Source organism: Euprymna scolopes, chromosome 19 (assembly GCF_053919585.1).
Source record: "Euprymna scolopes isolate OS-2025 chromosome 19, ASM5391958v1, whole genome shotgun sequence".
Classification (NCBI taxonomy): Eukaryota; Metazoa; Mollusca; class Cephalopoda; order Sepiida; family Sepiolidae; genus Euprymna; species Euprymna scolopes.
The window spans coordinates 13,910,131-13,937,504 of NC_136500.1; the positions used below are offsets into that span (position 1 = coordinate 13,910,131).

The window sequence follows — 27,374 nt, forward strand, 5'->3', positions numbered from 1 at the left end:
GCATTTATTCATTTCGATGAGTATAAAAATTTGTAATTTGTACAAAGTGATATTTTATGTCTTGGTCACTTTTAATGCATCTAAAACCAAGCTTCTATCTTTACATCATCAACGCTCTGCTGTCCAGCTGCCATCAATCGAAATGAATGGCTCTCATCTTGGGGAGGCTTCATGGTTTGACAAGCTTCTGGACTTGACCTTTACTCCCGATCTGAAATGGAACACGTATATCAAATCAATTGCCAAAGTCGCTGGAAAAATGGTGGGATCCTTCTACCGCTCCAGTAGATATCTCACTCCTGATGCAATTCTCTACCTATATAAAAGCCAGGTTCGGCCAACAATGGAGTACTGTTGCCACATCTGGGCAGGAGCTGCTAGAAGCAGCTTATCCTGCCTTGACAGAGTTCAAAATAGACTTTGTAGCTTAGTGGGGAATGCCCTTTTCTCTTCCCTGCAGCCTCTTTCCCACAGAAGAGACGTAGCGAGCCTGTCCCTGCTTTATCGTCATTTTCATGGCAGGTGCTCATCTGAACTTCAGTCTATGGTCCCCCCTCGCCAGACTTTCACGAAAAACACTCGTCTTGCCAGAACCACTATCAACAATTACCCACACTCTTTATCCGTGCGTACACCTAAATATAGATTCCATGAACAGGGTTTCTTTCTTAGAACTGCTCGCCTGTGGAACTCTATTCCGTTTGCCTGCTTTCCAGCTGACTACAATCTGATTGTCTTCAAGTCCAACGTGAACAAGTTCTTATTGAACCGTCCCCCCTAAGTAATCCAAGTTACAAAATTCCCACTAATGTTTACTACGCTAAAATCACAATGACTAATATATACCTATTAACCCTTATCCTCGAGTGGCCTCTGGGCCTTGATTAAATCTGTTATTTGGACTTATTTTGCGATTAAATCTGTTATTTGGACTTATTTTGCGATTAAATCTGTTATTGGGACTTATTTTGCGATTAAATCTGTTATTTGGACTTATTTTGCGATTAAATCTGTTATTGGGGCTTATTTTGTGATTAAATCTTTTATTCGGACTTATTTTGCGATTAAATCTGTTATTCGGACGTTTTTTGCAATTAAATCTTTTATTTGGACTTTTTTTTTTTTTTGCAATTTACAAATTTCAGTTCAGGTATATATTAACATACTGGTTTTCATGAGATTATTGAAGTCAAGCAACATTGAGCCTGGTCAGCACAAGATGGGTGACCATTTAGCAGTATCAGGCATTGTATATGGGAGGACCTCAACACCTCTCTGCAAAAACTGAAAAAATCTAACGTCATCTCCCCCGACTAGAATTTAATTTAATTTCAGAGGAAGTCGGTTTAACCCGTCTAGGATGGATGCCGTTGCTATTGATGCAAGTTTTCAGAAAACAAGTCTTTCCAGTTTATTAGCTAGTAGGAAAAATAGATAGCACGACTCTGTTGATATATGAGTACCCTCTTAAAAAAAACACAATGGTACACTACAACCTATCAAAAGTTCATGTACATATAACATGTATACGAAGAGGGGGGAGGGCATCAGATGTAATTTCAGTAAATTTTGGAAAATATAAGTGTTTTAAAGAATGCAGTACTTCAGCATCCAACAACTGATGCAGGCAGTTTGTTCCATGCTTCAACAATTTTGAGGATAAAAAAAAATATTCCCAGAAGTCATAGGAATCATATTGTCTTTGGAGAATCTGTATTATATTTCTCTTATCTGTCTGTTCATTCCACTCTTTTTTGGAAACTGTTGGGCCGATCTGACTGAAATTTTGTATACACCTTTGTTATGGTAAGATGCAGTGAACTAAGTGTTATGGCATCCGTTCTGTGCACAGTTTAGGATAAATAGAAATTAGTATTTAATGCAAAAATGAGTACAAATTTAACCCCATTCAACCATCAATTTGGCATAAAGCTTTCAGTCAACAAACTATAACTTTTGTCTGTTTTTAATGAGCTAAAAAAAATCTAATAATTTAATAATTTTATTTGAATTATACTGAAAATTTGATTAAAACGGAATAATTTTTTATTTGTTGATAAGAAAAAAACGAATGCAGTCTCTTCTATTTGTATTCCTTATAAAAATAAGGAATACAAATTTTTGAATTTAATATGAATTAGGTGAATATAAGTAACATTGGTTTAGTAGATGATTTATATAAAAATATACTTGGATAATTTTTCAAACAAAACTTAATAAACAAAACGATCTGTCATTGATTGCATTTCTTCTTAGATTAATGGAGTCAAATATCCATGAACTCTTCTTTGATGACTTTTCTGACTTCCAATCAGCAAGCAGGTAGCCAACCATCTTCACACTTCTGCCCTAAACAATCATCCCCCACCTCTTTGGATTTGGCACTATCTTTCTTTCCCTCTCTATTCATGATAAATCAATATATATATATATATATATATAGGCAGAATTTTTTCTCTTAAACATATTTCATTAAATAAAATAGATATTCTTTGTCTATTAATTCTGTTTTTGATCTTTTCCAACTTCCAAATAATGGTTTTCACTTTTGGCACAAATTGACTGATGTAATCATCATATTTCTCATAAGTGAGAATACTTTCCAACCCTTCTGGAGGGAAAAAAACAAATATATATAAAGTGTTCAAAACCAGTTAGATTAATTTATCCCTGATGATGAATTCAGAAGGATTGGAAAGTACTCGGACTTAGAACAAATATGGTGATTACATCATCCAGTTCCTGTCAGAAGTGGAAACCATTATTCGGAAGTTGAAAAGGATCAGGTCCAGAATTAATAGACAAAAGACATCTATTTTATTTAATGAAATATTTTTAAGATATATGATTATTCAATTGTTTAGTGATTTAATCTTATAGTGATTAATCAATATATCATATAGATACTATTATATTATATATATTAGTCACAGTTTTTTAGTGTTTTAAGCCTATAGTGATGAATCACTGTAGTGATTAAACCTATGCCTGTTCTGTGTATGGTGGTGGATCTACAATGCAAATAATCAAATTTAGGTGTCTTGAATCACAGCGAAATCCCTTGGATTTGATGTAACTTTTTTTTTCTAATGGATAATTTTTTCAACAAAATCAATGAATTTTGTTATCTGTTATTAAAATATCAACTAGATGACAGTTTAGCAAAGACCCAAAATGGAGATAATTCTGCCAAATTTAACAATTTAAAAGTATTTCTTTCTATATATAAATAAGTACGCATGTATGCTTATATATTTGTCTGTACAGGATTCACCCTTAGACTAATTAATCAATCATTATGAATTTTAGAACATTACTGCTAGGCTGGGTAATTGTTGTGGGCTATATTTAATTTAATGAAGTTTTATGCAAAGAGGAGTTTGAAACTCGTTGTGAGAATTTAGATATTTGAAATTTTTACAATCAGTACTAGACATCAATTAATGAATATTTCCCACATTTCAGTTTATTTGGGCTGTTTTTTTAACCTTCCATTGGGAAATTCGAATATTTCAGATTTGCATTAAATATGATTAATAGTATTTAGGGACCAATTAAGCAGGATTCCTTGAATTCAGTTTATTTTTAAGACCAATTAAGCTTAAACGATAAATTTTAGGCATTTTCTAGAATCAAAATAATGTAATGGATTTTGATTAAAATTGAAATAAGTATTCTAGACATGAGGTTTAGTAATATTATGTGGTAATTTAAATTGTTATAAGAGGAAATAAAAGTGATGTAAAAGGGGTCATATTACTTGTCCTGCGATCACTATTTCTTAAATAAAAATGCAAAGTTTAATTTAGGGTCTTAAATTTGATCCCAGCATTCTTAACCACCACCCTGGACTTAGGGTTAGCCATGTTTCTATCTACATCAGTCAAATAAAATTTGATACGATATTTGATAACTACTTTAAATTCTGCAAATTAAAAAAAAATTATTAAATTTGGCAGAATTAATGCTTTTTTGATTTTGCGTCTGTTAAACTGTTATTGTCAAAATCTGGTTTAAAATTTTTATTATTAAAATAATCTTCCTTTATTGATAGACTAATAAACAATTTATATTGACCTTTGAATCCGTTTTGATCATCCATTCTTTAAAATGTCTCTGCCATCAAATTTCAAGAATGTTCTTGTAAGGTTGTTATGCCTATCACCTCAGGAAATGACTTAATTTATGTTTAATTGTTGAGGACTCCAGCCAAACATTGTGTTCCATACCATTTGAGCCTCAAAGTTTTTACAAAGGCAGCAAAGCTGTTTTCAACCTTTTTGGGTTTTAGTGTTGCTTATAAGCTTCAAGCTGTCATAAATATGACACAAATTAGATCTAATAAAGATACCACATTTCAATTTTTTTTTATATAATTGCTCCAGACAAAGCACAAAGATGGATCTAATTTAAAAAAAAAAATACTACTTCAAAGTCAAAACCTAACTAACAATAAGTGTTAAATGTATTGGCTGCGACTTAAATCTTTCCACCTTTGTCAGAACATCACTCATTGAATGTGAGGACTAAAGGATAAACTAAGGGATGCCGTAAGTAGGCTGCTGAAAGTAAATTCAAGGTTCATTTTGTAATCTTAAAATTTGGGTGTAGAGCCATTCTATAGTTATTATTTTTAGGTTTACTCTGACCTGAAGGAGCGGTAGTATCTCTCAAGGTTTAGAATTTAGCAATTGCAGACTAATTATTTACAAAAAAATTAATTTACACACCATTCAAATACATAATAGAATTTATTTAATATTTGAAAGTGTGTTACAAAATAACTGGGTTCAGTATTAAATAACACTAAAAGGTAAAAGATATGCTATAAGACAAGACACCCAAATCATATATGCTTTAGAGTCCCCAAAATGTAGGTCCACCACTGTCTGTATATCAAGTATAATGTCCATTATTTCTACTTTTTTTTATTGTACAAGACTCAGCAGACTTACTTTCCTTTAATAATAATAAACCAAAATCAACCTAATCTAACTGTAAAGATAAAACAATATTTGTCATTGTTATTATAGCTTAAAGATGATATTGACGAAATAAGGAAGAAACAGGTTAAACATTTTAAAAAGAACTTTCATTATTGTTTAAAGTTTCTTTAAGCTATAAAATCTAAGCATTATGACTAATTTCGTTTGTATTAAAAATTGATTTGATTAGGAAGTCCTTTGGTTCTTTATTTAAAATTTGACTTAAAAAAAAGAAAAACTTTGTAATGTACATACTTGTCACTGAAGAAATGTGTCATTTTCCAAAAATCACATAAATTGATCAAATAGTTTACATGTATATATATAATCATTTTTAAATGATTTTTAGCAATTTTAAGTGTAAATTGTATTCATTACAATGTGACTTTCGATATTGAGTTGTCTCCCCCTTATTTACAAAAAGTAGTGTCTCGTTTCAGAATAAAATTTGATTTTCTTTGTCAAAAATTTGTTTGTATTGTCTGTATCTTATTTTTTAATTAAGTTGAATTCTAAATAAGAACCAGTGTTTATGTTAAACATACTAGCTTTAACAATTGAACAACTTTCTTTAAATTATATATAATATGAAAATGTGTTAAAAGTAATTAAATTTTTTATATTTTATTTTTTAAATTAAAAAAATTTTTAAGAAAGATTTTATAGATGAAAGAACTTGTCGATGTTTGCGAATATTTGATCTGGATTTAAGATTAATTACTGATTTGAAAAGTAGCTTGTAAAGATTCAGTTTAAGTTATTTATTCTTTTTTATTTATTTTAAAATATCTTTTTTTTGTTGTTGTTAATTTTATTTTAGTAAAATGTTATTTTTTTATTATTTTTGTTGCACACCTTCCACCCATCACAAATATTTCTGTAATTCACGCTACAAGCTCCTTTTTTTTTATACACTGCACAGTTTTTTTTTTATCATTTTTTCCCTTTTTCTTTTTTTCTTTTTTTTTTTTTTCTTTTTTGTTTGTTTGTTTATTAATCTTATTTTTCTTGACTTGAAATAAAGCCAGAAGCAATCTGAGCCGAAGAAAGCAATTTCGAATGATAAGAAACTAAAGGAAGAGAAGCAGTCTCCTCCAAAAAATGTTGACAGGTAGTCAGCCTTAGCACTCCTTTTGAACAATGCTCTCTTGGTAACAAGAAACTCTCACCCACACAATACTTCCCCATGGGTATTACACTCAAACTTCCTTGTATTCACTTGTTTTTTTTCCCTTTTTTTTGGGGGGGGGGGTATGTAAATGCCATTTTTTTTTTTTTGTGGGGAATGTGGTTTATCATCAAACATATTTTCTTAAGAGAAAAGTAATTTGCAGTTTAAACACTGCCAGTATTCTAGTCGCACTTATAGATAAATATATATTGATGCAAAAGTGTCCATCACATTTTTTTTTTGTGTGGCTTTCGTTAAGATTGGCACTTCTTTGTTTACAAAACCATTCAGTGGAAGTGATGTCAGACAAATTTTAATAATAATGTAATTTTTTTTTTCAAGCAAATATAAAAATATGAGTTTTATTCAAACAGTCTTTATTTGAACTTTTATATAAACTTTATGATAAAAATATGTTTATAAACTTTTTTTTTTTTAAATAATTCATAAATATATTATTGGAAAAAAACAAAACAGTTCATAAATGTTTTTATAACAGCTCTATTTTTATGTCTGATGTGAAAAAAATTACCAACCTGATGTTTGATTAAAAAAAACAGTGCATAAACATATTTTTATTATAAAGGTTATAATTTTGTTACAAAAGTTCAAATAAAGACTGTTTGAATAAACTATGTTCATATTTGCTTGAAGAAAAAAATAAACAACATTATATACAGTGTTAATCATCTGTACCGTAAAATTTGTATGATGTCATTTCCGTCGAATGGCTTTGTAAACAAAGATATACCACTCTTAATAAAAGCCTTTTTTGTATCAATTTGTAACCACCATCACGGTCATCATCGATTTAATGTTCATTACATACTGGCATATATTGAATGGATTTTAGAAATTGACTTCCAAACTCGCCTATCTCTTGCCAGATCTTTATTCATTCCTCTTAAATGCATCTTAACATTTCCTCCTATGTTTTCCTAGACCTTATCCTGTTAACTGTACCTGCTACCTCAACACAAATCTTCCCATACTGTCCGGATTTAATCTTCCTCTAATGTGACCAGATCAGAATGTCCTTAAAACTCACATCACATCCATTGTATCATTCTCATCTCATTTCTCTTCATGCAATGCATGTCCTCAACCTTTACTATCAAGCAAAACTATTTGATATTCTTACTTATTAAGCAAAACGATTTGTCTACATTAAAATATGATGAGAAATTATCAAGTAGAATTTTAATGAAGAAAATAAAATTATTTTACTATTCATAGTCCAATGTTACAAGGGGGATAATCTTTGATGCACTGACTTGATGTATAATGAAAATATAAGTAAATGAATTTTATGTCTAAGTTATGTAGAAGCAAGAACTACAAAGATACATGAGAAGCAGTAATTAAGGAAAGAAAGTTTTATTAAAATGGAAATGAGGTACTCTGAGTGATCTATATAAATAAAACAGTAAATGTATGTATGTGTTTTTGTCTGTGTGAAAATATTGAACCCATAATCTCTTAAACTACTGGTCACAGGAAACATGAAATAGTAATCATACATTAAAGATGGTTTATAATGAGTAAAATCTTTGTTTAGATGAATGAATAACATGTACCGAAATATGTCGGCAAGTTGAAATGCAAAATGTTCATTTCAACTTGCTGACATATTTCTATTACTTTTACGTATGTGCAAGTTCATTCATAGCTTAAAGTGGTTTAATTTGAAATCTTTCTTACCTTTCTGTTGATAGTAGATAACGTGACTGGAGTGTAAATGTCTTGGTTTTGATTCTATCTGATGGCACCTATGTCATTTTTTTTTTTTTAATTTGGAATCAGTACTATATATATATATTTTCTAATTACAAAATTTTAGTTAAGGTTTTCTCTTTCCATCGTTATGTAGTAAAATTCTGTTTTTAAATTGTAGACTTTTGCGAAATCGGCTTATTGAAGTGCTAGGTCTTTCTTTTTAACGGTTTTAGTAAAGGCTTTTTTTTTTTCTTCCTTATATAAATGAGTTCTGTTTTATCATTATAAACATTTTTGAAGTCGGATTATGTAGGTGTTAAGTCTGCGATAGGTTAAAGTTAAAATATTTTTTTCCTTCTGGGAATTTAAACTGCATTCTTTATTTTTATGTTTGCATTTTTTTATTCAAAGCTTCTTTAGACTAATATATATATATATATATATATATATATATATATATAATTTGTTCTGTAATAATAAATACGAAATTTGCATAAATTTAAATATATTTAAACATATTTTACAACTTGACAAAGCTGGCTGCTTCCCACTAATAATAAATAAAATATGATCATTTTTATTATTTCAATTATCGATAGTCATCTAAAAGATTTTAAGACAAAATACAATAGCATCTTTTTTGAACTGTGTTGACTTGTTTAACAAAAAAAGAGTATGAGAACTAGATGCACGAGTTATTTTTATCTTTACTGTCAGAAGATTGGCTCAACTCACATTCTTAACATCACAAACTTTTGCATATTAAAAGCCCCATATAGATTTTTTTTCTAGATCCTAAAATGTTCATCATTTCTGTCTGTAAATTAATCTCAAATTGCCTTTTGATCTCCTCTGTCAGCTCTTTCTCTCTCCCTTTTTTCTCTCTTTCTCTCACTTTTTTCCCTCTCTCCCCATTTATAGTACAGGGTGGGCCAAAATAAGGGTCCTATCTTTAAATTTGAATAACTTCCACAAAATAAAAGTTAAACTCACCAAACTTTATGTGTGTGAAGACTGACCCTTCCGAGATTTTTTGAAATAAACAAAACAAATTTTGGCCGAAAAACACTTCTTAAAACTTACATGAATTTATGAATTTTTAAAAATAGGACCCTTATTTTGGCCCACCCTGTATAACCAACTTTGTATTTTCCTCCCAGATAGCAACTGTGGTGATGGATACATTTGCATCAACTTCATTTTAGTTTAGCAAATGATGAAGAAAATAATATGAAAGTAGATTTTATCTTTTTTTTTTTTTTTTTTTTTTTTTTTTAACCATTTCTTCCAACTTTTTTTCACCCTTTCCTCTGCACAGATTTTAAAATGTATTTTCCTCTTGTTTGGGTTTGTTGTTTGCTTCTCAATATGCACAAAATGTGAAAATGCATGCAAACTTTTTTTTTTTTTTAATGACTGTTGGATGAACTCGGTGTTGCCTGGTAACTTAAATATGCAGTTCTTATGTCTATTATTGTTGTTATTATTATTATATTATTAATTATTGCCACTTTTATGTTCGTGGCATTTCACCCAGCATTGCCATTGTGGAGATATATATATTTTTTATTTATTTTTTTTTTTTTACTCGCGTTCACCCCTAACAAGGCATATCACCACTTGGATGTAAGAAGCTACTATTTGGGACTATGCCTAGGAAAGAATATGTTGGTTTACGTTACATTTAAACTTTTGCATATCAGTACAATCAGGTAAATAGAAAGGGAATTCAAAAGTTTAGCTGTTTGAGGGAAGAGACTATTAGAATAGAAAGCTTTCTGGCATTTAGGGACATCAACAGTGAAGGGATGAGATTTTAATGCTAAGCTGGTTTGTCGAGGATATGTACGTCGATATGAACACGTGAAACGAGTTCATCATATTTGTAAAACGGGCACAGATATGCAACATTGTAGTGATGGGACAGGAGTTGGAGCTTAGTTAAAAAAGTGGGACCTATTAGATTGGAGACCCTTTTTTGAGGCCTATCCAAGAGAGAGAGGCTAGTGGTAGATGCACCACAAATACTCCATATATGGGCGAATGGTGGCCTTGTAAAGGTACAGGATACTCTCAGGTGTAAGTAGTCTTCTAGGTCAATAGAGAAAACCTACTTTCTTTGCAGCAGCTTTTGCAATGTCCTCAATGTATTTGTTCCAGTTCATATTGCTTGCAAATGTTAGGCCGAGGAGTTTGAAGGAAGAATCCTCAGGTAGGCTGTTATTTGTAATGGGTATAGGCAGTTGGAGAGGCATTTTGTAATTGGTAAAGGAGAGCCACTTAGTTTTACTAGTATTAAATGTTACCATCCACATCCATTTGCATCCCCATTCCACTACGGTTTGGACGTCATTTTTTTAACGATTCTGCCATTGTTTTAGATTTATGTACATGCATTGTATCATCAGCAAATATACCCATTTCGCACACAATATCAGGGAGGTCGTTAATGAATATCAGGAATAATAGTGCTCCAAGGATCGACTTCTAAGGCAGTCCCGTATTAATGTTATGCTGCTTGGATGTACGTCCATCAATGACAACCTGTATGATTCTATTGTCTAAGAAGGATCTTATTATATTTAATATATGTCTAGTTATACAATACAATTTAATTTTCATTAGCAGCCCTTCATGCCAAACTTTGTCAAAGGCCTTGGATATATCAAGGGCTACAGCCCTGACTTCACCCGCCTTATCTAGTACATGGTAAATGCATTCAGAGATGACTGTTAAAATATCTGCAGTAGAACGACATTGCCTAAATCCATACTGTTTGACAGAGAATATTTGCTTTTGCAAGGTGGTGAACTAGTGCTTGATTGATTTAGGCCTCAAAGATTTTAGTGAAGAGGGGGAGGAGACTAATAGGGCAATAATTGAGAGGGTCAATCCTTTTACCAGAATTCTTGTACACTGGTACCACAGAGGCCATCTTCCAGCTATTAGGGAAGCAAGATTTAGCAAAGCATTTATTGTAGAGCTTGGGAAGTATGGGGGCTAGCTCAGCTGAGCATTTCTTAATTAGTATAGCAGGGATGAGATCAGGCCCACGTGCCTTTGAGGTGTCTAAGTTTTTTATGATATTGTGGACCTGAGAAGGGGTGATTTTTACATCATCTAGTGTGGCTTTAGTTCGTATAGGGAAATTTGGGAGGGAGTTGTTTGTTGGCTCTAAAGTGGAGTTGGAGGCGAATCACCAGGCAAGTAGTTCCGCCTTCTCCGTTGCTGTGTATGCAACCTTCTGGTTGTTGGATAGTGAAGGAATTATTGATTGCCCTTTAATCACTGCACTATTATAGATTTTTCAGAAATCACGAGTCCTTATCTTTTGTGATTCAATGCATTCCCTGATTATTTCCGCATGCTTTTTTTTTTTTGGCTGTTGCTATTTCTCTCTTACAATGATTTCTAGCATCTACAAATTTTTGCCTATTTATATTTGACTTATAATGTACAAACTGACGGAATGCATGCTGTCTTTGTGCCATAGCAGCTGCACAGTCTGTAGTGAACCTTGGGGGTGAGTGAGACTTGCTATAATACTTCTGTGTGGGAACATATGATTCAATGCCTGATTTGCACCATTCAGTTGTCTCATTGACATACTGTTCAGCAGGAAGAGAGAAGATATCAGTCCACGAGGCATCTCTGATGTGTTCTCTAATGGCTTTCCAGTCAGCCCTTTTGTAGTACCTTGTTTTGAGCAATGGTTTCTCACCTTGGGTTTGGGATTTAAGTGTGATGTCAACTGATACCACTAGGTGATCTGTATTTCCAAGTGGTCTATGGGCATTAGTCACACAATCCTTGAGTACTGTGGTGAGGAATAGGTTTAGAAGTGAAGCCTGCTGAGGTTCACGATCTGGTAGGCGGGTTGGGAACATGACTGTCTGTATGAGGGAATGTGCTATAGGGAAGCTATAAGTAGTGTCCAGGTGCATCTGTGCAACCCCAAAAAACAAGGCAATTTTTATGATGGATATTAAAATCACCAAACACATGTATTTGGGCGTTACTATCTAAGGAGAGTGCTGCATCTATACTCTCAGAAACATGATCAATTAGAGTACAATCCTGACTTGAGGGAGAATAAAAATTATTACTAGATTTGTAGTATAGGAAAAAAAAAAGAAGCAAAACAATGTTCAAGTAAGATTCAAAATGATATTAAGATTTTATATTTAGTCCTAAAGCTGTATCCTTGAGTCCACAAAAGAGAAAAATATAATAAATCTCTAGTAACATAGTTTTAGGTAATAGTATATAAACCGATTTAATTTCCTTTTATATTAGTGTAACATAAAAAATAAATATTTATACCGGATCAATAGATATTATTACAGATATAAACATATACAACATTGATCCTGGCAGATATAGAATTTAGATATTAAGTACCATACTTAAATGTTTGCTCAATTCTAAAGTTTTTTTTAAAAATGCAAGCCCCTCTCCCCCTTACAAAATTCCATTATCATATTTTATTGTATCAACATGGAGAGCAGACTCGCCATTTTGAATTTGGATAAAAAAATTAGTTTGTGACTGTGCTAAAAAAATACAGTATAAATACATTAATAAATTACAAGCTAATATAAGTTCAAATAAGCCTTTTATTTAGGGGAGAAATATTATGCCTCTAATTAAACAAGAAACAAAAAGCACAAGATATATGGTAATCTGTTATCTATATATATATATATATATATATATATATATATATATATATATATATGCAATTTATTTCTTAGGAGTACATTCTTGGACCAGATAGTATAAATTTAATAAAACACAATCAAATAAAAAATACAAATTAAAAAGTGAAATCAATAATTAATATAAACATTTGCATCTAATAAAAAATAAATATACATCGCAAATTCACAACTTATCTGTTAGAAGCATCCATTTTCAATGCATAACAGGAAAAAGTAATTTCAAATATAATTATGCTTAAAAGATAAGTGGAAAATCACATTTCTTTGATTGGTGCAGGAGAAGGAGGAGTGTTTCAAATCACATTTCACAATATTATTGGAACTAAGAATAGTATTGTTTAATATTTGTTTTTTTACAAATTTTAATTCGAAATAGTTTTGTGCCATTGTTGACATTAATGAATTATTGGAAAAACATTACATAATTATTTATTTATCACTAAATTAAAAAGATTAAAAAAAATTACTTATAGCAAATTAACTGGTATCTGTAAAATGATTAATAAAAACTTTTGCAATATTTTATAATATATAATAAGAGGGTATAATTAAAAAAAATTGGAAGGTTTTAGTTATAGACACTGGTGATAGGAATTGACCAATCAAATCGAGCCACATGCTGCTAGCAACAATTCAAATCCGAAAACTCTTTTTCATCTCTAGGACTTGTCAAGTATAACTACCCATCAGAAACTCTTCTGAAATTAAACATGGCTTTCAATTCATATTGTGCATATTTGAAAAATCAAATATAGGATTCTGAAATTTTGCAAAGGAGATAAATATGAAATCATAAATCTGTAAAGGGGAGTTAATCCAGCTGTATCTCCACCTCCTTTATTTAAAAATAGATTACTATTCACCATGTATTTATCAGTTAACTGTTCTTTTTTTTTTTTCTTTTCTCGTTTTTACTATAGAATTATCTACTTGGGATTAATGTCAAAACATATTTTACTAGAAGTAATGAAAAGAAACTCGAATGTTAAGAAGATCTCAATCATTCCAGTAAATGAATTTAAGTAAAATTCCTTGGTAAATATACCCTGCATATCAAATGCAAGAGATATCCAAACAGTTTCACTTAAAAGGACGATTAGAATCCTAAAAAATATCTCTTTTATCAATGTTTTCGTGTAATATTTCCATTACATGTTAACACAAGTACAATATTATGCACGGAAGTCTTGCAAAGGAAAGAAATTTGTTTTTTTTTGGTTGAAATAAAAGGCATTTATTGATAGTACTTTGCAAACTACGCTTGCATCTTGGTTTTACAAATCTCTTTGTTTGCCATGTAGTTAACAAAACTCTGCCATGTCAAATATGTGCTTCTTCTTCTCCCACATCAACACGTCTCCTCAAGTCACGTCGCGGCCACACAGGTTTTTCAAATCTCTTTCACCGGCACGGGCTTCACTCACACGTGTTATCAAATTTTTCTTCACTTTTCTTTTTGTTCTTTTCCTTTGCTGTGACATCAACTCATGCCACGGCTTGGTCATTTGCATACATGTTTGAAGTAGCAGGTGAATGTCTGACATCTGGCAGGATGCCCCAACATGAACAAAAAATAAGAAAAAAGAATTGGAAAAAGGACATTGGCAATATTTTTGTTTAAAAATTAATTTGATTTTTTTTTTAATAGGAATATTTAAAAAAGTTTTATCTTTCCATTTAAGACTATTCTGTTACAATAACAATATTTTTCTTTTGATTTAAAAACAAATGTTTACAATATTGCATCATACACATTTGCTTGATGCAGTGACACATTGTTGTTGTAGCAACCACTATATAGGGTGGCCCACATTAAAGTAGGTTGAACACCAGTCGACTGAAAGAATGTAAGTAAGAATGATGCAGTAGAAATAAGTTTTTCATTGTGTAATTGTTTAGGATTATTTACTTAACATATCGGATGAAACAAACAAAAAAATATTCATTGAAAGCAATGCATTTAACATATGATACACAAAATATTGTAACGTAACCTACATTTGCATCTAATGAAGATTTCAAAAAGTGATCGTCTGCTGCTTCCATTTCATAAACATATGCTGAATGTTTAATCCAAAAGGATGATGCACTGTGTCCATGGTTTAGGCTGTCCGTCTCTTTCTTGTGCACACTTGAATTTATTCTTGATAATCATTCTTCGTCATTTCAGATGTGAGAGGCTGTAAAATTGACAGGTAACTCATTTGAGTGAGTTTCTCTCCTATTTTCCTTCCCCAAGACACATAGCCATTATCTGTTTGGTAAAACTAACAACAGGATCATCATCATCATCATCATAGCAACAATGAAGATGAGGATAATAATACTGATATGCATGATTTTACTAACGAACAACAACTTTGTTATTTTTTTGTCGAATTGAAATTTCATAAAAACTTTTTATATCTTTTCTATTGTTTTGATGCAATAAACAATAGTGATGGGACGATTCCACTATTTTTTTCCGATTCTGATATAATTACAGATTGTGATTCTTTTAAAATTTCTAAATATTTAGACATAGACTTGTTCTGTACTTTTTTTTTTCAGATTAAAGTAAAAACCGCGTAATATGTGCATATATTTTTGCAAACATAAAAATACACTTGTGATGGAGAATTTATATAGAGATTTTAGTTTGGTTATTAGTTTAAAATCAATAAATATTTATCATTTTATCATTACGACCAACAATAGATAATTAAGTTTTAATGCAAAGACAAAGCAAAACAAAATGACTATTCGGAAAATGGGCACAAATTTTTTCGCTAACAACTTCGGTACTTTAAAAAGTTCCAATTTTTAAGATTACCGATTCTGATTAATCATCCGAACACAATAATAAATAATCAGATTCTACCCAACTTCTACCATCATTACTGCATTGTCTCACCGCCCATCCAATATTTATTAATCTATATCTTCGAGTGGCCTTTGGGCCTTGATAAGTGGTGACTCTCGGTTAAAAAAAATTGCTTGACAGTAATATGTTTAGACATGATCTGCTGAGTTAAGTAGTATGATCGATAGTGTTTAGTACACAGATATATATGATTTATTACTTTAATTATTTATGTAGAAAGGATTTTAATTTTTCTTTGTTGCTGAAAGATTTTTCATGGAGTCAGATTGTCATGTACGATTCAGATAGATGGGCGTACTTAAGCCAGAAAAAAAGCAACTCTGGATTAAAGACATGGATATTCATTTGTATAAATAAATAAAATGTAGTTAAATTTAAAGTTGTCATTGCTGTTTTCCTTCATGAATATACTAGCTTGCACAAGAAGATCTTCAAGAATATTGTCACCGCTGCCTCACAAGTAGCAGACAATATCATATCTATTCCCCTCTCACCAAGAGCTACATTAACTGTCTGTGGGTGGATAGTTCTATCATGTGATTTATAAAATTAAAAATTTTTTTGTGTGTGATTAAGCAAGTTGCAATGATTGTACAAGCATTATTTGATCTCATGTAATATTAATCTCATGTAACATTAAAAGATGTAGTATCTGTTTCGATACTATACTGCATCTATTCTGTCTTTAGTCAGCGAGGGAGAACTCTTTCTAGACTGAGGCAGATTTTATTTTTGTCTCAATTCAGAGTACCTCTTTTTGAGAAGCTGAATTTTTCTCAACATTAAAAACCGACCTAATTCTAACTCTGTCCTTGTGAAGAGGCAAGTAAATGGGGACATTAAAAGGTTATTTATATTATTCTATTATAACATTCTCCAATCGGATTTTTCTGCGAGAAAATCTGTTTACATGCAAAGTATATGCGAAATAATGATTCCTTATCTTCAAAGAGGTTTAAAAATATCTTTTTAGCAGGGTCACTCAGTGTTGCCCAGGTTGATAGATATAACATCACATGCAACAGGATATTAAAGAGTAACCTTTATTTCTACTATTTGTTCCAAATTTCATTATAATTCGACCAGTAGTTTGGTTTTTTTTTTAATCCATTTGGTATGGTTATTTTGGGTGGTGGAGTGGGATTTCTCCCCCACCCCACCTAAAGAAAACTTAACTCATAACTTTTATGTCTATTTATAGTAGACATAACTTATCTTATAAAAAATTGTTTATTAGGGTTTTTTTTGTTTTTTTGTATATATATGCATGTCTGGCATATTTTGTTGACACACTGGTTCCTGTTAGATCACTAAAATTAAGCCATGTTGAGCCTGGTCAGTACTAAAACTATTATCATTTATTAGGGAATACCAAGTACTGCATGTGAGAGAGCTGTTTGCTTATATCTGCATTGTTTCCAATCGTTCTGAATTTCTTGCTACTGGAATCAAGTAATGTCGATTCAGGAGAGGTGTGGTTGAGGATTGTGCAACCCTTGGTTCACAATTGACTCACCACGCACAGACCTTTACAGGGGTATCCATTATCCCTCAAAACTGAATGCAAGTGTAAGATGTGCAGATAGGCAATCAGATGTTCATGTTTATTATATAGAATTTATTGTTTTTTTTTTTGTTTCATTAGAATGGTATATGCAATTCTTGAAACTCCTTTAAAAAAATTTCTTTTTAAAAGAATGTGTTTTTAGTAAATAACGGATTGATCAAAACTGCCCCCCTCCCCATACACACACTCTTGAAATATGTGTACAGAACTAACAATCTTTATTTTATTTATTTTTTTTTAGGGATGTTTTTTTATTTTTTATTTCATCTTTGATCTTAAAATATTGCATCTACTTTCTGTCCTTTTTACTAACAGGCATGATGACTAGCCAATATAGAAAACTGAATGATTTCATGTTTTTTGTTTTTACCAGAAAATTCTTATTTTCCTGCATTAAAAGTTATCTTTCAGCATTGTTTGCACTCATATTCATATAAAATAATGTCTGAATCTCTTTAATTAACTGGGCATGATTACAAAATCCAAAAATTGGGAGAGAAGTTAATTTATAAATTAAAGGATTGGAATAAATAAATAGTGAAATATAATTGAATAAATAAATATATATATATATATATATAGGGTGGCATATAAGTCACATTTTTACAATAAATTATTTTTTATTTTTTTCATACGTAAATCAAAATAAAATTTTAATCTTTTAAACTATGTAATAAAGAAAAAAAGAAAGAATAAGGTACACTCATGTATGAAAGACAATTTATCTTAAAATGTTAAAGCGATTTAGGTGTCACCCTTTGTGTGTGTGTGTGTGTGTGTGTGTGTGCGTGCATGCATACATACTGAGAGAGAGAAAGAGTAAGTTAGTTATGAATATACATGGCAATTAAACTACACAGAATCCTCAGGCTAAAATGCATGGAATTCATGTTATCTGATGTTTTAATATATACATGTGATGTTTAGTTTAGCTTGTTAACCAAGCAGATCCATTATTATTCTCACTTGTGTGTTTAAGTTTTCATTAATCAATGGCTAAGCATCATTCAAACAAAGGTTTGCCTAAGTTCTTATTCTATCGTTCTTTTTTGTATGGGGTGGCACATCCTTTTTCTTTTGTGAATGTGTTGAATTAATAGTTGAGCTTATCTTAACACATGCATGCTTGGAGTACTATTTTTTTTTATTAATAATTTAATTTTTCTTATGTACTGTTATTCTAAAGTAAATTTTGTGTAAACATTTGTTTATTTCACTTCCACAGTTTAATAGTTTTGAGGGTCCTTAAAGTTAAGAATTTCATATTTCTCATTTAAACTGTACATATTAAATTTCTTTTCTTTTTTATTTGATGTTTCACATGAAAATGTATGAATTTAAAGCTCAGTTTGATTAAAATAAAAATTTCCACATAAAAAAAAAAACATGTCAACTGTTTTGTTGCTAATAAGCAAAAAGTTGCTTGTAGATTTTAATAACTTGACCCTAATAAGTGGAGAACTTCTATAATGTTCAGGACAATTTGAGAAACCCAGTGTAGATGATTACTTTAGCTAGTTTATCATATTGGCATAAACATACAACATTGAGAAATACATTAGGAAATACATACAGGCATGAGGTGAGGGTAGTGATAAAAACGTTTTATTCCTTTTCTTCCAATTCAAACCATAATCTGTAAATGTTAAGCACATTCAAAATCCAATGCAACATCTATATTTTTTTCATACATTACAGTAACTATTATCATTGATATTAAAAATTATAATTTGCATATAATTCCTTCAAAGTATCCAGAATGAAAGCTAAAAGTGCACAGACAAATGGTAGTAAAAATATGGAAATGTCAGTTGGAATTCTTGAGTTAAAAAACAGTATTTGTGAGAAAACATGGAAAAGTGACGGAAAAAAAGGAGTTAAATATTCCTTGTCGATCTAATACAACAAAACCTGCTTAAAGGAAGTTTTTTTTTTTTTTTTTTTTGTAAGTATACTTTGGTAATGTATACTTTTGTTTTACAGGCTTTTAAACCTTGAAGATGGCGAAAATGTCTCTAAAGACAAGAAAGGTGCTGAGAAGAATGGTAGTTTGCATAATTTATATGAACCAGATAAATTAGAAACGGGTAAGCATTGGTGTTTCTTCTATTTTCTTTATTTTTTGTTACAGGTTTTAATTGGAAGAATCTAATCTGTTTTTAGAGTTTGCCAATTTTTATAATAATAAAAAAACATGTCTGTTTTGAAAAGCTATTCATTTTTTCCTCTTAATATTCTGTTGAAAATGTTAGTGCTTCTGCATTATATATATATATATAAAGTGAATATTAAAAAAATTCATTTGAAGAAAAACATTTTTACAGAATTGTCATATTGAAATTAGTAAAAATTCTAAAAAAATGATTAAGTAAAAAAACAATTACAAAAAAAAAAAAATATTGAAAAATGCAATTTTATCATATATATATTTTTTTTGAGCCAATTCCATGGCAAACTGACTTATCTCCCTTGTTTTCAGTTAATATTTTTGCAATGTCAAATTAGGAAATGGTGGATTGAGAATATGTGATAATTTTTTTTTTAAGCAGATCTACTCTATTATTTTTATAATTTTTGGATTTTTTATTAATAGTACTGATGTTTTTTATTAAAAAAAAATAGTCCTAACATATCTTCTACTCAATCATTTTTAAGAATTTTGAGATTTTTTTTAGTAATCTCAACATGACATGTTAGTATGTAAAAATGCTTTTACTTAAAATTTATTTTTTAGTATACAATTTTAATGGACAAGCACAAAAAAATTTTCTAAGTTCCAGAGCCTCAGTCATGTAAGGAATTGCTAAAAAAAAATAGTATTGAAAAGTTTTGGGTTTTGTTTTTAATTTTTTATTTAAATGGTTATACTATCTTTATCTTCATATAGATTGTTAGGAAACTTTGCTGTGTGACTGTTAAGACAGTGTTTTTTAATATGAACTTGTCATTCTCATTAAAAATAATATTGCCATTGTACAAATTATTTGAGTTATTGTTGAAAGCAGACATTTTGAAAAAACTTATTTTTCTAAAATAATCCATCTAGAAAAAGTCATCAAACTGTTATGAAAACAATCTATATATCTATAAAAGTGAAAGTGTCTGTCTGTGTGTCTGTCTGTGTGTGTACATTTCCCTACACAATAACTCTGTCAATTTTCAGTCTACAGACTCGAAATTTGATATACAGGGTACTGAAATTTGAGAAAATCTTTCTAATCCGTTTTTGGCCAGAAATTTGGTTGTTAAGGGGGTCAAAGTTAAACGATTTCACCTTTGAGAACTCTACCAAACTCCTCTGCCAATTTTGGGTCTAAACATTTGAAATTTTAGATATAGGTTCCTTGGACATGGGTCTAACTTAATAACTTGATTGAAGCCCAAAACAATAAATGTTATGGGGCCATAATAGGGGTCAAAGTTTTTAAAAATTTGACCTCTGCGGTCTCTACCAAATTACTCAGACAATTTCTGGTTTAAACATTGGAAATTTGACATAAAGAGTATTCAGAGACAGGGAAAGCTTTTTAATCAGTTTGGGTCGAAAATTTGAGCTCCTAATATATAAATATGTATATTTGCATGTCTGCCTAAAACTTTTAACAGAGGAGATGGATTTTCACAAGATCAGTATCGTTTTGAAGCTCGACCCTTCAGACAACAAATATCGAAAAATTGGCTAAAAACACTAATTGCTTCACCTCCAACTGGACACTTTTCTACAGGGTGGGGTCGCTTTTTTCGTCAATATTTTTGAAAGTCATCCCCTCTTTTCGATTGTCTAGCCTTAATGTAAACCTACGTCACTTCCGGTTTGGCAGTGATCCTAACAGCAAAGACGTCACGTTTTTCCCCTTCTTTTCCTCCTTTGCGGTACGGGTTCGAGCCTACCTTCCTACTACCACTTTTTTTTTTTTTTTTTCTCAACACACAACTCCAAACACCCGGGCAATGCCAGGCACCCATGCTAGTAATATACTAAAATAAGTGTCTGTACCTGGATGTAAGTTTCATAAATTGTTTAGAGTTACTTCCCTTACTTTGGAAATTTAAAAATTTATTTAAAAGTAAATCAAAACTAAAGGTTAGCATTTCATAGGTTGCCTATCGAATCTATATATCTATAAAAGTGAAACTCTCTCAATTTTAAGTCTACAGACTCGAGATTTGACATAAAGGATATTGAAATTTGGGAGAATATCTTTAATTGGTTTTCGGTGAGAAATTTGGCTGTCAAAGTTCAACGATTTGACCTTTGAAAACTCTACCAAACTCCTCCACTAATTTTGGGTCTAAACACTTGAAATCTTAAATGTAGGTTACTTAGACATGGATCAAACTTTTTAATTTGATTTGAGCCCAAAACAATAAATGTTAAGGGGTAAAAATTGGAGTCAAAGTTAAAAAAAAATGTGACCATAGCGGTCTCTAGCAAACTATTCAGCCAATTTTTGGTCCAAACATTTGAAATTTTACATAAAGTATAGTCAGACATGCAGCAAGCTTTTAAATTAGTTTCTGAGCAAAAATTTGGCTGCCAAGAGGTCAAAGTTGAAAGAGTTGACCTTTGTAGACTCTACCAAACTCCTCCGTCAATTTTGGGTCAAAACACTTGAAATTTTAGATGTAGGTTACTTGGATATGAGTCAAACTTTTTAATATATATATATATATATATATATATATATATATATATATATATATATATAAAGTTATGAACAGTACATAGGGCCTGAGCAAAGTCGGGCTGAACTGCTAATTAGGAATAAAAATATAATTTCCAGTCAATCAATCAAGGCTAGAAACCACTCAGAGATAGTGTTTAATGGGATCGAAAGATTGACAGTTGAATGATGAATGTTATGAGAGGATTGAAAATGATTAATAGAATGAAGAAAAAATTTGATTATGAGGACGGTTTATGACTATTTGTTGATGTTTGATTTGAAGATGACCATGTTATAGCCCTAAGGGAAGCAGTCTGATGGTAATGTGTTTTACAGATGAGAAATTCTTGTAAAGAAACTGTTCATGCAAGGATCGTTTTGATGTTAGGCACACTTAAAAAGAAAGAAAATTTCTCCACAATTGTGGTAGAAAGATGAGTACTTGCTACGAATTGTTTACAAATAGGAACCAAAAATTGAAGTTCAGTCAAGCATCTTTAATGGAAATAGTAATAGAGTCAAGAAAAACTAGCAACATTTTTTCTGTGAAATATCAAGAGTTACAGAGTTATGTTTTTATGCTTAATATTCTCTCAGAAAAATGTTACACTATAGTTATAACAACTGAATAGATAAAAAGCATAAACATAGCAAATGCTGTTGTAACATTTGTGTAAAATATTTAGTTTTTCAAATATTAAGCATTTTGTATTATTTTAATTATTTGGACTACTCTTTTCATCTTTGATACTATTCTCACACAGTTTTTACCGATGTAATCATTAACTTGGCAATCTGTATCAATAAACAGAACACTTTCTTCAATTCACGATAATACTAAGAATACGGTTACAGATTCTTACTTAAGATTCCTACTCAGTCATGGCTGATGAACAAGTTAACTCCATGCCTTGAATAAAGGGTTTCATTTAAAATTCTGTAAAGATTCTTGAATTCAGAAAAATGCATTTAAAAAGGCCTGTGGTTATGTTGTGAAAATAACATCTAAGCTGAGAACAGCAGTCCAAATTATCAAGTCTCATCTAAAAAAAAAAATCCTAAACATTAGCCATCTTCATAATGTATATCTTATTTGGTATTGTAATCAGACAAGAAATTTAATTTCTTTGTGCATAATATATATATATATATATATATATATATATATATATATATATATATATATATGATGGACTCTCCCGTTGATTTCGACGTATGAGGTTCAGACAACCCATATTTCTAAAACTCATTTATGCTTTTGCCTCTGATGACTTTTTAGTCCAGCAAGTGACTTGCAGACAAGGCTACAAATAGAACATGAATGTGGATTTAATGCTGCAGATATTGGTTCGGCTGGTAGTCGTTTTGCTCTTACTCTGTTTTCTTTCAGTTGCCTTAAGCTTTCAGATTGAAACCTCTGGAGACCTTCAAAACACCTTGATCTCCATCCTTTTCGGTCATTCACCTCATCTTCAAGACTCCTGTATGGTATGTTCACTGCAGACAAGTTACTCTTCAACTTGTCCTTGTACCTAAGCCAAGGACGTCCGACAATTCTTTTACCACCCTCAAATTGACTGTACATCGCAATTTTTGGAATTCTGTCATCGGGCATCCTCAATACAGGACCAGCCCACCGCAATTGCGATTGAATAAGGAATAATTCAATGCCAGATATTTTGCATTTTGTGAATAATTCGGCATTTGATACCTTGTCGCGGAGGCTAAGACCACATATGGAGCGTAGACAGCTTTTGTGGAAAACGTCCAGCTGATTAATGTGATGTCTGTATGGAGTCCATGACTCAGATCCATAAAGAAGAATGGAAAGAACAACAGCACGGTAGACAAGGATTTTTGTGTCTAGTCGAATACCCCTTTCGTTCCACAAGCGATGACGAAGATTTCCAAAGGCAGAAGTGGCCTTAGCAATCCTGTTGACAATTTCATCATCAAGAGAACCGCCCTGGTTCACCTTGCTACCAAGGTAAGGAAAGGACTTGACATAATTGATATCATGACCGTCGACTTTCAGCTTGCGCGCAGGAAATCTATACTCTGGTGGATTTTGCTTTATGCCTTCAACTTGTTTTGGGGTAGGATGTGGCTGATGCACTACCTCAGTCTTCCTTATGCTAATTGTCAGGCCAAAGGCCTAGCACGCGGCTGAAAATCGATCAAGAAGAACCTGGGCTTCCTCAAAGGACGTGGCTACCAGTGCGGCATCGTCAGCGAAGAGCAAGTCGCGAATAATTTCGGTGCGAAGAAGAGTCTTGGCCTTAAACCGTTGATGGTTAAATAAGCCACCGGATGACCGAAATTGAAACTTGACACCAGTGTCCAAATCATCAAATGCATGTTTCAGCATTAGTGAAAAGAAGAGCGCAAAAAGGACTGGCGCCATTACACATCCCTGTTTGGTCCCATTCGTAACATCAAATGGATCAGACATCATACCACTGAGACAACACTGGCCTTCATCCCCTCGTGAAAGGAAATGAGCACGTTCAGCATGTTTTCTGGAATACCAAGCCTTCTTAAAACTTGCCAAAGAGCATCGCGTTTCAAGTGTCGAAGGCCTTCGTCAGGTCAACAAACACCATATACAATTCCTGATTTTTCTCACGGACCTTTTCTGCCACCTGACGTAAGGAAAATATCATGTCAATGGTGCCGCGACCCGACCGAAACCCACACTGGGACTCTGAATACACCTTATCAACGAGACGATTTATGATTCGGTTTAGAATGAGCCTAGCCAGAATCTTTCCTGCAATTGAAAGCAGAGATATCCCCCGATGGTTGTCACAGACATTCTTGACTCCCTTATTTTTGTAGAGATGCTTGATGCAGGCATCTTTGTAGTCCTGTGGAACTCGGCCTGCTTTCCATATCTTTACAAAGAGAGCATGGAGCTTTTTTACCAGCACATGCCCACCATGCTTGTACACTTCAGGCGGAATTGGATCCTTTGGTGATGGGGACTTGCCAGAAGCAATTTGTTTGATGGATTCCCATACCTCCTGATAAGCAGGTTCCAATGACAATTCTGGAATATCTGGATTCTGAGGAATAGAGGACACAACATCGCTGTCAATGACAGATGAGGTGTTTAAGACGATTTCAAAGTGCTCCTTCCAATGATTGAGAATATCTGATTCATCAGTCAGCAATGCCTCTCCATCGGCTGTGCTTAATGGGGAAGCACCACTTTTCTGAGGACCAAATACCTCTTTCAGACCATCATAGAAGGCTTTCGTGTTCTTGCTGTCAGCAGCTCCCTGCAGTGCAATTGCCTTATTGTACCACCATTGTTCTTTCATAGCTCGGAGAGCTTGCTGTACCTCACCTTTACACTTTTTGTAGGCTGTGTGCTTCACTGTTGAGTTTTTGTCCTCAATCCAAGATTTGTGAGATGAGTGCATTTGGTTAATCAGTGCTTTAACTTCATCGTCACTTTCGTCAAACCAATCCTGGTGTTTTCTTTTCGGTATTCCAAGGACTTCTACTGCTACAGCTTGAGTTGCTTCTCGCAATGCCTTCCAAGAAGATTCAACATCATCAGTTACATCAACACCAACACCAACACCAACATATATATATATGGAAATTTCTTCATAAATGTCCATGGTCAGCTGGAATGTTCATAACAACTTTTTATCTTATTTCAATTAATTTATTCAATCCTCAAACAAAATTGAATTTGAATTTTAATCATGTGATCTTTTCAACCAATGAAATAATGTCTTTAATAATGGCTTCTCCACTGACTCTAAGTGTATGGTTCATCAATAAAACTCATTTAACTAAAAAGAATTCCACATAAAACTTTTTTGTTAACTTACTTTTTCCAGAGATAATGAAAAATGTGTATAATATACATACCTCTGATGAAATGGAAATATATTCTAAAAATCGTGTAAATTGATCAAGTAATTTTAATTTTAAATAAAAAAAAATCAAATTTTATGAGTAATCAATGAACAGCCATTTTGTCAACCATTTTGAAAACAGGGAGATGACTCAATAATTCAAACTTGCAAGATTCCCATTAACCACTTAAAAATGATTTTTGTTATAAAAATAAAACTACTTGATCAATTTATGTGATTTTTAGAATATGATATATTTGTTTCGTCATGGGTACATACATCATAATCATTTTTTTTTTTTTTAATATAAGGGGAATTATGTACAAGAATCCTTACTTTTTTCACTAAAATTGACTTCTCTATGAACAATATACTTGCCCCCTCCCCCCAATGTAGTCCTGTTTAACTTTTTGATTTCACGTAAAAAGGAAATATTCTATGTTTTGGCACGTTTGGTATATTTATTTCTAGATGAGATCCATATCTATCAGAGACGAGCTGTTCAAAGCCGAACTTCTTATGTGATGAAGCGTTTCACTAATACTATGTATATCGACCGTGAAAATATGAAGGCCACCAATAAATACCCTTCAGGTGTGTTGTTGATGCACCTTTGCACACCGGTACAGCCACTATTGTTGCTGCCACCAACACGTTAGATTTGTCATGATAGCATAATCCCCAAATTGCTTATTAACCATTTTTCAACACTGATAAAAAAAAGATTTTAGCTGCTCATAGATATATTTGCCTTGTTTTTTTTTGCTTGTAGACCTTTTGTATATACCATCATCAATTTGACAGCTTTACATGATGACATGCATTGAACGGCTTTAAAGAATTGACGTTCAGACTAGCCTATCTCTGGACAGGTGTTTATTTATCACTCTTTCTCTCAAGTTTATTTTTATCACCATCCCTCTTCCATGTTTTCCTTGGCCTTTCCCTGTAAACTGAGCTTGCTACCGCAACTGTTCTACATTTACTGATCCAAGCATTCATTCTTCCAATGTGACTAAACCAACAAAGTCTCCTGTTCTCCACACATCTTCTTATACAGTTCAGATTTATTCTTTCTTCAAGATGGTCAGATGTAAGCCTTTCTTTAAGACTCACACTACAAATCCGTCATATCATTTTCGTATGATTTTACTCTATGCAATATATGCCGCCAATCCGTTTCACTTCCATCACACTGCATACATGTCTGATAGACTCTTTCCTTGGTTAATATATTTAATGTCCACTATGTACTATATACAGTATTTGAAGATCTTTAAGACTGTTCACTTCAGAAACCCTTGTATATATTTTAAGCACTTTACATATACTATAACATGATATGCATTTCATAAAAAAAAACTTATTTGTTCATCACAGATTCTTAAGTCATTTTAAATATATGATGTTTAAGTATAAGATGTTTAAGTTTGCTGTATGATGTTTTAAATATAAGATGTTTAAGTTTGCTCTCGTTGCTCTCTAATCTAAGACTCCAAATTTTGTGCGCTTGTTCCTATTTTGCTTGACAGTTTCTTCTAGATTTTCCCTCCTAGGAAAATGTTGATCTCTGAATTAAATGACTTCTTGCTAACACCTACATTCTTTCTAACTTGACAATAATCTCTCTGTGAACCTCAATCCTCAAATGAATACTAGTTGACTTATATGTAATATTTAACAAAGAAACCTCTAAAATTCTCCTAGATAAATATGTGTGAGAAACATGTATCACCCATCATATTCTCCAAATGTCACACCAACAGAATACTATCTTTTTAAAAGTTTGATTTGAGTTGCTTCAAAAGAAGA

General features: G+C 31.8%; 1 protein-coding gene across 8 annotated transcripts in view; it reads left to right on the forward strand.

The window, feature by feature from the left end:
- LOC145303422 (islet cell autoantigen 1-like) overlaps positions 1-27,374 on the forward strand; it is a 166,675-nt gene that overhangs the window by 133,314 nt on the left and 5,987 nt on the right. For 2 of the 8 annotated variants that reach the window (XM_080144754.1, XM_080144752.1), the window contains 3 exons: positions 2,257-2,322; positions 6,010-6,096; positions 19,007-19,110. In XM_080144754.1, coding sequence (XP_080000880.1) covers positions 2,257-2,322; positions 6,010-6,096; positions 19,007-19,110 — 257 coding nt within the window. The remainder of the gene's footprint in view (positions 1-2,256; positions 2,323-6,009; positions 6,097-19,006; positions 19,111-27,374) is intronic. The other 6 variants (XM_080144756.1, XM_080144753.1, XM_080144755.1 and 3 more) reach the window with 3 other exon arrangements.